The 16,415-nt window shown below is 40.9% G+C and overlaps 1 protein-coding gene across 13 annotated transcripts in view; it reads left to right on the top strand.

The window, feature by feature from the left end:
• Positions 1-8,254: 8,254 nt before the first annotated feature.
• The window catches only part of AP1S2 (adaptor related protein complex 1 subunit sigma 2), a 31,781-nt gene continuing 23,620 nt past the window's right edge, over positions 8,255-16,415 (top strand). For 8 of the 13 annotated variants that reach the window (XR_004080896.2, XR_004080899.2, XR_004080894.2 and 5 more), the window contains exons 1-2: positions 8,295-8,465; positions 9,781-9,959. Coding sequence is in view for 6 of the 13 variants with exons in the window: in XM_031051043.2 (XP_030906903.1) it covers positions 9,781-9,959 (179 nt within the window). In the remaining 7 variants the exon portion in view is untranslated. The other 5 variants (XM_031051048.2, XM_031051047.2, XM_031051045.2 and 2 more) reach the window with 5 other exon arrangements.

Genomic DNA, 16,415 nt, shown 5'->3' with positions numbered 1-16,415 from the left:
ACTACACTGTCCTCTGGTACCCCTCAATGCAAATTACTCATGACTGAACAGAGAGGAAGGATGCCTAATTCTGATTATTATTTATTATTGATATTATTTATCAGTGGCAAAACTAGCTGTAAAAATGTAATTTCTTCATGGCAGACTGGGAAAACATATTAACTGTGAACTTTCCTTACACGAGTTCTTTTTGCACATCTGAACAAGTGGGACAAAAGTGTTCTATTTAGAGAAGAAATTTTATAGCAGTTAGGAGCCATATAAAAAAAGCTCATCTGTTTGGCTCTATAAAAATAAGAGCCAGACTCTTGGAAGTTTGAACCCTTAGTTTTGGCCTTATATCAGGGTCAATTGTATTACACACAGCAGCAGCTCTGGATCACTACTCATTTCAGCACATCCTCTCCCATGCATACATCCTCTCTATTTGTTATCACAGCATATATCTCTTTTGTTTCCACAGCAGTTGCTTACTGAGAAAAACAGTATTATGAAAACTGTACTTGAAATCAGCTATCACGTACTTCTTCAAGTATCTAACACTGTAAATGTTAAATCTGCACCACAGTGCTCCAGGGAAATAAAAGCTGCTCCCTCTCAGATCTGATTTCCTTTCTGACAGCTTTGTCTCTGCAACAAACAGTGCCTCAAAGTTAAGAGTGCTCAAAGGGAAACTCACATTTTGGGGAAAGTGTTTAAAAGATTATGAAGAAATTAGAGGACTTCTTGATAGGCAGATTTTCCTTTTAGAAAGTTATTTTCTGATGACTGGTAGTTAAGTTTTACAAGATGATTTTACAAATCCTACCTCCAACACATCGAGGACTGTGCACATTTTAGACATCATCTTTTCTTTTGCTGATGCTCTGCACTGAGTTATCTCTTACTGAACATTGCTTCTAAATAGATTGGTGAGATGTAATATAGTAGAAGCACCTCTTGATTATTTTTTAAAAAAAGTTTAAGTATTCCTTTCCCACTAGAGAGCTAGATCAAATATAAGCAAAGCTGTATTATTTTGTACAAACTAATGATCTTTTTCCTTCCAGATGACTGCAATGCTTATGAGAGCTGCCAGGATGAATTAAAATCATTCACGAATTTGTAATAAGGGTCTTAGGTTCCACACAGCCAGTATTATGGAGTAGAAAGAATACACTGCCAAAGAATTCATCCTTGTTAATAGCACACTCTGCAGTTTTGAAACACTGGCCTTTCAAACTTGAGTAAATTGAAATAGGGCAGGATCCTAAACTTGGAGAGTAAATGGCATCATCTTACTGGGACTGACTTCTGACTATATTTGATATGCTACTGTATAGATGGAAACAGAAAGTAAGGCTTGCACTTGAGGAACAAAGTGATCACAGAAAAAGGAGGAGCTATTTGGCTCTCTTGCAGTGTATTTTAACAAATTTTAAGGGGTATGTGTGTGAAAGTACCAGAAGAAGCTGTAGAACACATACAAAAAAGTATATAAATGAAGAGGAGAAAACTGACATCAAGTTATCAAAAAATATGAACAAGTCTAGAGCCAAAAAATACCCAAAAGCAAGAAGACTTTCATGACTTTGTTAAGGGTGAAACAAAACGGTGAGGTAAAGTATCACAAACATCATCCCTCCTAGACAGTATAAAAACCAAGTCCAAAATCAGTTCATCTGCCAATCAAGGAACCCAAAGGCACAAGGAGGACTTAGCAGACAGCATCCTTATCCTCACACACATGATCTTGACAAGACCATTTGAATCAACACACTTTGGTGCTTCTGAGTGTACGGGTGTGAAAGCGCAAAGGGAGATAGTAACTGTTTACAGATACTTTGTTTTTACAGATACTTTGTAAACTCACATTCCCCCTCCATTAGATCGCACAGTAAACTTTATCATACTCATTTCTTATGCTTTTTAATTTTTCAAATTCCTTCAAAAACTAGAGATCCCAGGTACACATTCTTTTAACAGATGCGTGTCTCCCAGCAAAGATGTTTGCTGTAATTACTGATCAGCAGCTTTAAGGTAAGAGGAGCGCAGCACCACTATGACAGGCTTTATGAAGTAATGGCAACAGAAAGGGTCTAGACAGCTTGAACAAAACTTCATGTGGATCAAATCTTCTCACACACAAAACCAGGCAGCATAAAATCTATGCATCATTTAAATTCTTCTTGACCCTTAAAAATTAGGGAGTAAATGGCTTATAGGCCTTTAGCTGCCCCAGTTTCACCTTCATTAAACACTCCAGACAAAAAGAAAATGGCAGTAAATGAAGGCCTTGCAGACTGCATCATCCCTTTCTGGTAGTGTCAATAACTAGGCAGATCATGTAATATATTTTCTTTAAAATGACAGTGGAAGTTGCATTGAATTTTCCAGAAGGATTTGAAATGAAAGCTTAGTATAATACTGTAGGATCAGTGTGGAAGCTTGGGGGATTTAGGAGTCTGATTATAACACAGAACATTTTAGTTTTAGGTTACCATTTCAGATTCAGACCAGTTTCCAAGTTTCCATGAAAAGTTTCTATCTGCTGAAAATTAGGACACATGCTATGCAAATCTGCATCTTCTGCCCTGGTTACACAGAGCAAATTGCCAACCTGGGAAAGGCAGAAGTTGGAAAGCGGATTAACCCCTTGGTGCAAAAGGCAGTATCCTTTGGATTCAGGCTTCACACACAGTCAGACCAAGAGGCCTTACAGGATCATCAGTTGGACACGTTTCGTAGCAAGGACAGAAGAGTACATACATGCCTAAATGAGGCTTAAGTGGATTTAGAATAATCAAACTGGGTTCCAGAAAACCTATACACTGTCTTACTCTGAATGTGTCTGATTTCACAGGTGTCCTATCCAGAACTCTGTTTTGATATATAAAAAAAAAAAAAAAATTCCTGATCCTGAGCAAAATTGAGCCACTTCACATAAGCCTGTTCCACTACTTCTTCATCTGAGGGATGGATCCAAAAAGTACTTATTGCTTAACCTGTAGCATTAGCCACTTCACAAACTGCAGTGGCATCTACTGCTTTCTCAGGATTGCCAGAAGATGAGCAAGATATATGTGATGTGCTTCATTCAACAACTCTTTGACGTACTGATGCATTCTCAGAAATCCCAGCCTCCTCTCTTTCCCTTCCTCTTTCTCCCTCTCTCCCTTCTGAGGAGCTACCATGTGAGGCTGACAAGCCATGTTTCCTCACACAATTCCTTCTGAAACCATTCAATTATTGCTGTAGTCTGTAGCCATGGCGCAGGAAGAAGCACCAGAAGTCCTAGCAATTTCTTCACAAATGTCTGCACAGCAGCTAGTTTTCTTCATTTCTGGGGCTTCTGAGCACTACTCCAACATAGACAGTGAAAAAAAAAAGATGAGAACATCACTGAAGTAGAGGAGAGAAATATGCAGCTCATTAGGCCAATGTACACAATGCTACCAACTGGCTTGTGTGTGTCTTATTGAAATGGCTGCTGTGCCTTGTACCAGGCTCAGGCTAATAAACATAGTAAGTAAAAGGAAATCCTCATTGACTGGCAACTACTACATTTCACTACCTCATTTCTGTATATTCAGATACTTTCAAAAGCTGGTTTTTATTTTCCAAAGCAAACGACATGTATAAGGCATGGCTTAGACTCTGCAATTTTTATAACCAGGCTGCTATTTTCACACTCCAGCTTCCAACTATTCCTTTAGCTCTGAAAATTCAACCTCAAGGACGAACATCTATGATGCTCATTCTGTAGCTGTGCCTATCATACATTTTGCCTGACACTCATACTCCTGAGAGCTATACAAGACTCTTAGAAACCAATAGCAATTAAAAGAATTTCAATGTCCAGAAGTCTCTCACAGTCAAACCTGTAACCCTTACACAGAAGAGACAGACGGGTTAGGATTCCAGGCATGATCCAATGATTTACTAGCATCTAGCAATCAGACTACTAGATTGCAATAATAGTAATTAATTGAGAGAGCTCCATGTAAAAAAAAGGAGTTCAGCAATGAAAACTGTCATTTACATGTATACTTACTTCTGCTCCACTGAGATTAAGTGTTCTGCATAAATCATAGTGGTGCACTGATAGTTTGGCCAATGTTCAGACAATACATCAGGGGAGAGAATTGCATACAATAACGCAACATCCTGTTTAGAGGCTTAAGAGGAAAAAAATCTAGCAATAATCACTTCCAAGGCTAGTAACTCAGTTCTTATTGCCTTCATAATGACTCCACAGCTATTCAGTCAATGAAAATGGAGTCTGATATTGAGCATCATGAAGATAAATTAACAATAAAATGAGTCTCACTCATACATCGACCTCCTACTTTAGTGGAGGCCTGCAGAGATACAGTATGTACTTTTAAAGAACGTTGCCCTTCTCTTTAAAGTGCTGAGATGGTTGAAAGGGAAGCAGAAGCAAAGCCTTTCTCTGCTAAATACCGGGATACTTTCCTGAAAGGAAAGGAAAAAAAAAAAGAAAAAAAAAAAGTTGTTAACATTCAGTAAACATATTTTCCATCGGAATTAATAGTTCATCTTATAAAAGCCTCTTGGTTTACCCATCATTTTAGCAGTGAAAACACAACAGAATTCTTTTAGGGGCTTCAGATTTGGCACTAACACCATGCATTAAGTGACAAATGTCAGGATGTTTGCCTTACTATATTTTTTATAAGACACAATATCACAGACAATCCTACTGTATCCCAGTTAATTAAAACCAAACAAACAAAAACCACACCCAAGCAACCAATCAAGCAAACAAAAACCCTTAAGAATTGACATAAACCATACCAGGCAAATTTAATCCCATTTGATATAAACTTCCTTCCTCCCACCCTGACTCTTTCCCCACCTTGAGGCAGTCTTTTCTGTGTCTCAAGTCATGCTGGAAATACCCCAGAGAAAAAACTCTTGGCTGGGGACCCCAAACGTCTTATGGCCAATGGAAATACCCCCTGAAGACTTGCCTTACCTCTAAAGTGGAAAAAATAGCATTTTACAAGAGTAGCAATTAAAAATTCCATCTGTACTAAACCCGGGGGTTATCATCCAAGGCTGAGAAACCAAAATACTGAGCTCATTCTTTAAAATCCATCTTGTTAAAGCCACATATAGGACAATAAAAAAAGGCTAATGAACAGAAGACTAGCTGTGTCATGTCTAAAATTAGACTACATGACATTTGCATTGTGATGTGTTTGTGGAATGCTCAAAGGCTATTTTATTATTGTTTTAAGCATCATATGTATCTTTGTCAATTTGATAATTACAGCTAGTTCAGTATATTGCTAGTTCAATAGGTGACAGGATAATTTCTTACAGGAACAAATGGAGTCGGTATAAAGAGGCGCATTAGTACAAACTGTAAGAAAAAAATGCTAACAGCAAGTCTCCTAAAGTTCCCAAAAGAAACAGCACAAACAGGAAGCATTACCTCTGTTTACCATTGCCCTCCCGACAGAGGTACTCAGTCCTGAAGCAGGCTAACTCAGTTATTGTATCCTCACCCATACAGCCAAAAGCAGCCTCATTAGCAATGCCGTGCGTGATACGCAGCCAAGTACCAGCACAGAAAAAGACATCAGGACATGGAGCTGGGAATGGAAGGCCAGGGTAGGAGAAGCCAAGATTTAGATAATTTGAAACTGCCACAGAATTGCACCTTAAACTGCTTAAGGTAAGCAGCATCATTTTGAGAGAAATGTGTTAAGGAATGATCATAAAAGTGGCAGTCTGGGAAGACTAGCTAAAATTGCATCCTCTGGCTGGAACAGTGATGAGGGCACACAGGATAGGGCTGAGGAAGACAAAGCTTCAGCTGAGTTAGACACAGCTAGAGACAGTTCCTACTATGACTGACATACCACTGGTATCACATGCTTTATGACACCACCTGAAGCTGCATATGTCAGTGATTCAGACCCTAAGGAGTTTTAATTAAGAAACTCCAGGTTAAAGCCTGAAGAAATCCAGCCAAGTCATAGAGAAAGGGGAAAAACAGTGGAGCAATTGCCCTTGTATCACTGGATGAAACCAGAAACTGAAACTAAGCAGTAAATCTAACAAAAAAAAAAAGAGCTTTGGGACTTTGCCATCAAATTACATACATTTCTTGAACCATCTGGGTAGTTCTCCTGATTTCACTCAACTAAGCACTTGTAGAGTGTGTGGTTTGATCCATATTGCATAAATGTTTCATTGAACTGGAAAGAGACAAATCAAAATACAGGTCTGGTGCACCTACTTCAGAAATTAACTTCTGAACTTCCATTACCACAATGATGCTAACATACTTGAAGTAGGTCTGATGAAGAGAAAGAAAAGTTGGCTTAAGATCTAGAAGCACCCACAATGCACATGCACTTTTAACACAGAACTCATAGGATATATGATGCTAAATTCAAGAACAGTGAAGTGCAGATTAGGAAAGAGATACTTTATGAAAGCTTTCTGAACAACAGGATATTTTAGATCATGGAACAGGATCACAAGAAACAAGTGGGAGCTGCAACGCATGGAAATCACAGAGAACAAAATAATACATTGATATAAAGGAAGCCTCTATGAGGTAACAGATCCATACATATCTGTTACACTTGGTGACAGGTAAGTTGAAATGAGAACAGGATGGCTGCTAAAGAAATGCAAGTATGACAGGAACAAGCCCCTAACATCAGTAGCTCTCCCATTCTACATGACCTCTAATATTGCAATTGTCTTATGCATTCAGTTTGGTTTCATGAACCTCATGTCACTTTTGGCTAAGAATTACAACCTCTACTGTAAAAAGGGAAAGATACTTGCAGTTTTCCTCAAGTACAATTGATTATAGCATTCCTTGAAATGCCAGAAAAAATTGGCTTACCTCTCAGGCTATCCACATTTTTACACAAAAGCATTTCCAGGACTGGTTTCTGCTGACATAGCTGTTTTGCAGAAAAAAAAAATGCTTTTTTTAAGTATCAATAATAAAAAGTAATAAAAGCATGACACATCCCAAAGCACTTGGAGCTACTCCCAGTGCAGAGCTACAGAGTGACCACAATCTTCTTCTGTAATCCCATCACACCATGAAAGGATTGGGTGTTTAAAGTGATCTTTCCTGACTATTGCCGCCTTTAATACTGCTGGGGTGGGGAAGGAAGGGGATGGGCACCAGCGATGTAGAGAGCATTAGGTCCTTAAAATACAAATAAAGTTGCCTCAATTTTGGCCCAAAGAGACACATCTCTTGTGTTTCTTTCAGCCAAAATTTTACCTGAACCATCTCCCCAGTAAACTCACCAAAACCCAACCAAAACACAAAATCAAGCTGTTCTGGCACGAAAACCTCTGCAGCTGCACAGGAATAAAACCCGACTGCATTTGGGAAACAGGACACCGCTGAATACATAACTGGGGCCCATCCTTCCAACCTAAGGACCAAGCAAGGTGACTTTGGGGGGAAACTTCCCTGTGGAAGGCGGTGCCACCTGCCCCGGTTAGGGTCCCCACACACCAGCGAGCCCCCTCACCCCAGTCTCTGTGAGGGGTCATGTCTCCTCGCGGGGAGGGAACTCGGTTGCCCGCCTCAAGAGAAAGCTCAATCAGCGCCTAGACCCGCCTCTGCCGCCGTCCTCTTCCGCCCGCCCCCAGGCGGGCGCGCACGTGCTGGAGGGAAACACGATACCGCGCAGGCGCGGTGCGGCCACCCCCGAGTAGGAGAAAGACGAGGAGTAGAACCTTACATCTCCGGGCACCTAATTGACTGATGTCATTTCCCCAACTCCGTATCTCGCCAGCCCATTGGCTACTGGAGGGACCGCTATCTGCAGTTACGTTTCCTGGTTGGCTGTTGCCTTGTCGGCTCTCGCCCTATCCCAATTCGGGCCACGCAGATTAAGGTCTCTAACCGCGCCTCCCACCCCAGCCCCTCCTACTGTCTCTGCCAGCTCCTCCTTTCGTCGCCGGCTCCTCTCTCTCATTGGTCAATTAACGTACTTTGCTCCTCCCTTCCTCCTCTGCACTTTGCTCCCTGATTGGGTGGCGGCGAGCTCCTTCAGGTCCCCCCCTTCACTGGCCGCACTGCGCATGTGCTGGTCTCGTACCTCACCGCCAAACCCCCCTCCCCAAGCGGAGCCGGCAAGCCTATAAAGTTTTGCTGCGAGAAGGTGGGGGGGTACAAAAGAGGCAGAGCCCAGCCCCGCCCCTTTCCTGCATTGCCACGCCCCTCACCCACGAGCACCGCCCCGCCCCGACCTCCCCGAGCGGGCGTGGGGTTGGGGGGGGTGGTAAGAGGGGCTGGCCGTTGAAGGGGTGGGCGCGTGCGTCCGCGTTGGGCTCGAGCTGGCGAAATCTTTCCTTCCTTCAGTCCCGTTTGGCACCCGGGGTGGCAACACGAACAGCGGTAGCGGTCTGGATAACGGTGCTTCTGTTTTCTCTTCTTTCTCCTTTTTCTCGTTCGTCCCTCCCAGGACACGGTGAGCACAGTGGCATGGAGGCGGGCTCCCCTTCCTTACAGCGTCGGTCCGCGGAGCCTGCCATTGGGGTGCGGCGGGACGCGGGAGCTGTTCTTCCCTAGATCATGGGACCTCCTCCTTTTCAGCCTGCCCCGGCAGCAGCCGGTAGCTGCCGAGGGAGGGGGCAGTCGGTGGCGGCTCCTCGCCCTTCTGCCGCTCCATACCATACAGAGGTGCTGTGGGGAACAAGGCGCTGCTTCCTGCCTAGGTCTATACCCCAAGCTGGGACGGGCGTCGGCTGCCCCTCGCCCGGTGGGCGCTGGTCTCCTCGCTGCGCGGGGCGGGCCCAGCCCATAACTATGTAGCCAGTGGTGCGTTGTGGGGACGAAGGGAGGGTCGCTTGAGGCAGGGGAGTGCCGGGGAGTGTTGTAACGGCGGGCGGAGGAGACTGCGGGTGCGGAGGGTTGTCCCCACGGAGGGAGCGCCTCGGCATCACCGGGCTTCGAGCCGCTGCTGCCGCCTCTTGTCTGTGCTGGCGCTGGTCGGAGTTGTCATCGGGACTAGGCTAGGCTTTCTCGCCGTATTTCACGTCTGTCATTGCCTGGTAAACTTCACCAGCTCGAAACAACTTTGAGCGGAAAGATAAAAAGTAATTTCCTTTAATGTTATAACTGCTGGAAAAGACAGTCGGCAAGTTCCTCTTAAATTGCAACATCACTCCTTTAGAGGAAGCGAGACCTGAACACTTAATCTCAACTCCTTTTGTGTAATGTGTGGAAAGACTAGGCTTTTCTGTGCCGTAGGACTCTCCGTTGGGAGATTTAATGTCTTTTAAAGTATTCGAAGGCTTTTCAGAAAGATCTTAAGTGCAAATTGCTCCTGCTGTAAGGCTCTAATCCGGTGAATTCAAAATGAGTTTGGGTATCTGAGGAGACTGCTGTGCTGTTTTGTCTTTTTTTCTGTCATTTTCTGTAGTAAATGCAAATGCAACCGCACTAGTGCTGGACTTTGTCTGAAATTTGGGTGTATTCGCTTGCTACTTGGTGGTTCTGACATCAGTTTCTGAAACTTGTGTGTGCTTTCTGCTGTCTTTGCTATCACTGACCTTATTCAGCAGAATTCTTTGTGTTACTGGTACTCCCAGTCTTGTGTAACGTCTGCCATGGCTATAGAAATACATAACATGGTTGCAGTTTTCGATGGCTTTTTTGCTTCCTGATTGCTTTTCCTCACATAAGTCTTTTTTAGAACTACGAGACTGAGAGTAACTTCTTTTTCCCCCCCTCCCCCTTCTTTTCTCCCCTTTCTCCTCCCACCTCCACCCCTAATTCAACAGATGCAGTTTATGTTGCTTTTTAGTCGCCAGGGGAAACTGAGACTCCAGAAGTGGTATGTCCCATTATCTGACAAAGAAAAGAAGAAAATCACAAGGGAACTTGTTCAAACAGTATTAGCCCGCAAACCGAAAATGTGCAGCTTCCTGGAATGGAGAGACCTGAAGATTGTCTACAAAAGGTTGTTCTGTCTCACTAACCTTATAATTGCCTTACATAACAAACAGCGTAATAAGTAACAAGAAAATAATGAAGGTTGATTTTTGTTGTTGTTTTGGTTTTTGTTTTTGTTTTGTTGGTTTTTCCCTTGCCTCTGCTGGTTATGGAGAACACTGACTTCTCCCTTGAATCTAATTTGATAACCAACTAGGAATCATTCATGTGTGGAAAATCATTCATGCGTTTAGAAATGTGCTGAAGAAATGAGGTTTTCTTCTACTTCCAGAAGGAGTGGTGGGTCTTGGTTCTCCGTTGAGATTCACACAGTACATAAATGCTTACAAATATGAAGCATGTAAGATTTAATACATGATAAAGAAAAACTGAATTTTATAACTTGGTGACTTCATAAATCACCTGAAAATGTAGCTTGCTTTTAAAGGCCTATAGAAATAAGGAATAATTTTTGAGATTACCCAGTTTGTTTTTATGTCCTTTCTTTAATTTTTTTTTCTGTGATTACAAAAAGGCATTTCTCCTAATTGAACAAATCATGGCTAGCTTTCTTCTGATGAAAGTAATGTATAATTTCCTTTGCAATAGTTTCATTTCTCAGTTGTTCCCTAACTTTTCTGGGAGTATTTTTAAAGCATTTTTTAGCTTTGTGCTGATATTTCGAATGTATTACAGCATAGCCATGTGAACATAATTTTCTCCACAAATAACAGTAATCCTCATCCTGATTTAGTAGGCTGAATCTCTTCCAGCTAAAGCTGGTGCTATGAAACCTTGAGTTATCTCCCCTAGATGGTTTGTGCATTCTTATTTCTCTCTTTGCGATACTAAATGATTTGTGCCCTACAATAAATATGTTCTCTCTGTAGGTAAGGCAGAGAGGACTGGAGCTGAAAAAAAGAGTTTGGTCTTTCCTAGTGTACCAAATGAGTAGAATCAAAAGGGCTTAGAGGTTTTAAGCCCGGTTTCATACATACGTTGGTGCATGGAACTTAATGCACATGAATGTTATTCATTAACAAGGAGGAACAATGCATAAGGCTGTTTTGAAAGCATAGATAGTTTTTATTTCAGCCTCTTGATTTTTATCACAAAAGTTCCTGTACATACACGTAGGCAAGCTTACTCGAATGTTCTGCATGCACCCTGGAGTTCTAGTGCCTAAAAGTGCTTCTTTAGCTGGGCTTTTATGGGACTAAATCAGAAAAATTGAGCATGAGTAAGCCAGTCTGTTCCCTTCCATGCCCAGTCTTGAATAGCAGTAGCTCTTCTGGTGGTGGTTTGATTCCACGCAGCTGCTTTCCCTTCTAGTCTGTTCATTGCTATTAACAACTTGTCTTGTCCTTTTGGGTTTAAGGGAAGTGATGAAAATGTGGCTATGACTCTGTTGCTCAAAGTTTTGGTGTTCATGCATCTCAGTAATGTGTTGGTCAAGGAGAATGAAGAAATTTTCTGGGAGATGTATCCTAGACCATTTTAGGCTGGACATAGACTGCAGTCTGTCTGCTAGACTGCTGGTGTGCACAGCTGACTGCGGTAGCTTACTTCACTGTGCAAAACCAATCTGGCACAGTTAGCCTATGAAATCTTGTTAAGATTAACTTGTATCAAGGTAATAAATGTCTCCAGTCTTTACTCCTGCTTTTTCATCATGTTCTGTTAGACTAGAACATCATCAGAAGGACTAAGTATAAGAAGTGATAGTTTAGATTCTTGTGTCTGATAACATTTACAGCTTTTATGTTAGTGGGATTTTTTCCACTCATCACATTGTCATTAAAGGTGATGAATACAAGCTAGTATGATTTCTTTGAAAAGAGAGATCAATTATAACTCAAAAGTAGATAATCCCCAAAAGACAATTATGATAGTCAAAGTCTAATGCATTCTGAAAGGTGGGCGGCTAAAAGAGAAACACACCTGTGGGAGTTCTGTATGGTTTGTGAAACTGCAAAAAGTGTTCCCAATTGCTCACAGACAAAAGGCTCTTGAGCATCTGCTAGGATCTGTTCTTTTCCAATCTATTATTGGGAAAGATCTGAACTTCTGTTGGAAATGTTTTTCAATATAAACTAGAAGTATGTGCATAGTGCTATTGTATATGTTCTGTGTGTTGCTCTTAAGAGTCTGAAAGTGCTGAAATTGATGTGCTGTTCTTGTTTTTAGAGTGAATTTACTGTCAACATGTGAGAGAGAATTGATCTAGATATTGCAGCTCAGAGAATTGTTGCCATTATTTAGAAGTATACTCAAGGGTTGCACTGATGTACCTATTTGCAAGAACAGAATGAACTCAAATGCAAAATTGGCAAGCCAGTAGCTTTTGCTGCCTTCTGATACTTAGTGTTTATCAAGAAAGCTGGACTGTTTTGATTAGCCTCCTTAGCTCTCTAACATGTCATCCTTAGTTTGCTTTCTGAATGAAACTTCAAGAAAATAGAATTGTTTTAAAATACATCTGAATGTGTGTGATTTATTTTCTTTAGTTTCACACATTGATAATGGTTGCAAACAAGGGGCAAATGAAAAGGTGCCCTGCTTTTTATGTGCTCATGAGTTAGGATGTATGTACTCCGTGGCTGGTTTGGAAGAGAGTTTTTCAGGCTAGTAGACATCAGAAGATTGGAAAAGGACATGAGTGTTTAACTTCAGGAGACAGATGGAGATTTGAAGTGACTTGCTGGGTAAAAAGAGAAAAGAAATTCAAATATGGGAAGTCAACAACAATTGCACTTTATGAAAATAGAGGGAAACATCTGCAGACAGCTGATTAGAAACTCAGCAAACAGTTAATGATCAGTCTCCATGTTTTGTCTTCTAAGAACTAGCTGTAGTGGTACTGATGCATACACGTCAGCTGGTCACTGTTTTAGCTTCTGGTAGTACGAATTATTTTCATGGTGTAGTATATTGCAGTCAAAATGGGGAATTGCAGAATAACTGATTTTTATATAAATTTCACTTCATTCATATTTGGCTAACATGAGGCTTGCTTATTGTTGTTTTGTAATTTGGTTAAGGATTTTGCCTTTGCTTCTATGTGTTTGCAGTATGAAGTTATAAAGCTGTCATAGCTTGTGCTGTCCTTAATGTTATACAAATGTCTTTTACTTTAAAATGGGTTATGTTAAAGACTTCTGGAAAAATTAGTTTTAAAGCTTTTCTTTTCAACTGTTTCATCCCTCTGGCCCCTCCTGACCCTCCTCCCTCCCTTTCTTCTCCCCTCCATGCCACCCCAACAGCAAGAGAGACTAAGTACTGTGACTCTTAAAGTATTGTGAACCTAAGGTGCAGGCCTGTGGCTAGTGGTATGGTATGTGCCCAGTAGTTGATATAATCACTGTCTATGTACATCTTAGCTGCCAGTTGAATCTGTTAAAAGTATTGCTGTGATGTTAATTAGGTGACTGTAAAACTGAATGCATTTATTATAGTGAATTAGGTACTTGGGTTTGATTATTTTAACTTGATCAGGTCTTTATACAGGATTCCAGTTCATGCGTCACTAGGAGGACCTTGGTATTGATAAGAAATTCTTAGGTGATTAGCAGTACCAAGTTTTTCTTCATTTCTAAACCTACTGGAGGGTATATAGCCTTGTTGAAATGAGAAACCATAAAAAAAAGAATGCTTAATTTCAGTACTGGTATTGTTGATCTCTCTATAAAGGAAGAGTGACTGATCTACCTGTCAAAAATGCTTGGAACTTGTTTTATCAAACAAATGTGTAAGGTTTTTTTGGAGGAGAAAAAGAATCTTCTATCAATCACAACTTATTAGCTCTCCCAGTTTTCATTGGGTCAACAACTATCATCAAACCTCAGATTCCTGGGCTCCCGTAAGCACCTGCCTGCCTTTTAAAGGCAGCTTGGTTGTCATTTGCACTTAATTTCTGCTCCTGTCAAACTCTGTAAGCTTTAAATTTCTGCAATTAGGATCTACATGTGAAGTAACTTCAGATGCTGACAGACTTTTGGCTTGCTTGTAGCTTTGCCTGGTGACAAACTTCCAGGGCTGGCTTCAAGTAGGCGTTCTCTCAGCTACTAGGAAAATACCACTGAACTGATAGGATTTATCAGTTATGCTCTGCACTCAGTGACCTGATCTCCCAGCAGAGTTAACTGAACCTTGTTGCAAGTAGAGCAGTAGCAGAGAACTCTTCAGAAGCTTTGACTGCCAATCATGAGGCTTCCTGCTACTGAACTACTGCAGCTGTTGAGGGGTAGGCTCATGAATTTTTTCGTATTAAAAAAAATCTTCCTAAAGTAATCTATCTGAAGGCAGGAGTTTGTAAAAGTATTTGTACACTTCCCGTGTTTCCTTTTTATTCTTTTACTCCACATGGGATTTTTAGGTAATTTTTTTTTTTCCAAACTCTCCTGGGGGTTTTTGTGTTTGCTTCCATTTCTGACAAGTGGAGGGAGTTCTGTTGTAAAATGTTTCCCTAAATGAATGTAAGCACCTAAGTTGGGTATGAAGATACCTACCGAGAGAGAAAAGGGAAAACAAAGCAAAACAAATTCAACCCAACCCAAAACAAGAACAAAAAAAACCTCAAACCAACCAACAAAGAAAAAAAAGACTAAACCCCCAAACAAAACACAACAGCAAATGGAAGAAAACAGGGCAGAATGTTTCTTACAGACTGTACTAGATTTGTTTTCATGTGATGTGGCATACTTTACTATCAGGATTTGCGTTTTCAGTGGATGCATATGAAAGACAGGTTTATGTCGGGCTCAGTAGGGGAAAACAACATTTCTGCAGAGCAGAAATCTTTCTTCAGCCTTCAGTACCGTGATCTACTTGTATTTGTAGGGCATTCTCCATGTAAGCTTCTACACTTGGCAAAACCTCTAGTTTATTTGCAGTAGAGTAGATGTGGATACTCTTTTATGAAGGTGTGGCCTGCAAAGAAAAAAAATTGATATTAAACTATTGTCTTTGATAATTTGCATCTGAAGAAAGGTATACCTTAGTAGTATGCTCATGCCCTTTGCAGTGATGGCTAACTTGTTTATAGTCTTCCACTACTGGCTTATTAAATCTGCATTTATTTTCTTTTCTTGAGTAGTGATCCATTAGTTACGGTTGCTACTTAGAAAATACTTGGAAAAATATTCTCTGCATATACCCAGGCCTCCCTTTCATGTTAAGATGCCCACTGAGTAGTTTTTGTTTCTTGGTATTCTTTTGCCAAAACTACAGTTGGCATAGCTTGAATGTGTAGCCTACTCACTAGATGCCAAGTGAAGTCTTTCAAAAGTATGCTACATTTTCTTTTAAATGGGGATGCTGAGAGCAGACACCTTTCTGGGAAAGTACATTATGTTAGGTAGTCTCTCCCTTCTATCCCCACCCCCCTCTTCTTTGTGGGTATTTGCATAAAATAGCTCTGTTCATCAAAAGAGATTCATAAGTAATGGGGAAGCACAAAAGGACTGTTGTGTGTGGATAAAATTCAAATATTTGAGTTAAATTTGATAATGTTTCCTGGTATGTGTTTAAAGTTGTGTTTAAGCACTGTAAGGGAACAGTTTAACTACACTTTATAATCAGTGCTGCACATCTGAATATGAAGAACGCTATATGAAGAAAAGATGGATCTGGCCTGAGTGCTGGTAATTAGTGTAAATGTCAACTAATGCACCAAAGCTCTTTCTCTACAATGAAGTACAGTAAGCTGGAGTTTGACTTCTAAATTCCTCAGTAGATTTGAAAATGTTTTTTCTTTATTGTATCACTTTCCAATACTTTTTAAAATAGCTTTGTCGAAAAGATGCCTTATATGGATTGGATCTTGCAGGCTAGTTGAAAAATTAGTGAGACACAAACACAACAACGTAATATCAAAACAACTGTGCTCAGATAGGATTTCTGATGAGCTGACAAGTCCCTATGGCAAAAGAGATGAAAAAGCAAGGGAATTAGTATTAAGTGCTTCAATGGAGGTGTCTTCCTCTCTTCCCTCCCCTCAAAGTGTTGTGGTAGGATGGAAGAATTGGCAGGCAGTAATTTTGTTAAAATAGTTTAAAACTCTTACTCAGAAGTTATTCTGGGAAGTTTTCATAATGAAGCCATTTGACTTGGAGCAGAGGGGGGTTTTGGGGTCATAAATGGTGCTAGGTGAGCAAATTTGAACGTACTACAAAATGCACCTTTTTTTTTTTTTTTTTGCCAGACTTCTAGCCCGAACCCTGACACTTTCTTTGGGGGCTTACTAAGTCCCAGTTTATAAAACATGCATAACCTTTAAAAGGTCTGTACCTCCCTGTGTGCAGAAAACAAACGCACATTTTAAATTTGGTATATCTGAATGGCTTCTTTTTCAATGGGGCTGGCTACTGAGTGTTTAATGTGGTCAGTTGTTCTGGGTAGGTAAACAAAAGCTGTTTCTACTTTCTGTAAATTATTAGTTACAGCGGGTGTTACTTGAAATCTCGTTTGTGCCATGTGTGTCTGT

This window comes from Melopsittacus undulatus, chromosome 2, assembly GCF_012275295.1.
Source record: "Melopsittacus undulatus isolate bMelUnd1 chromosome 2, bMelUnd1.mat.Z, whole genome shotgun sequence".
In the NCBI taxonomy this organism is placed as follows: domain Eukaryota; kingdom Metazoa; phylum Chordata; class Aves; order Psittaciformes; family Psittaculidae; genus Melopsittacus; species Melopsittacus undulatus.
The sequence above is the reverse complement of the archived record's forward strand: the minus strand, read 5'-3'. Positions and strand labels throughout refer to the sequence as shown.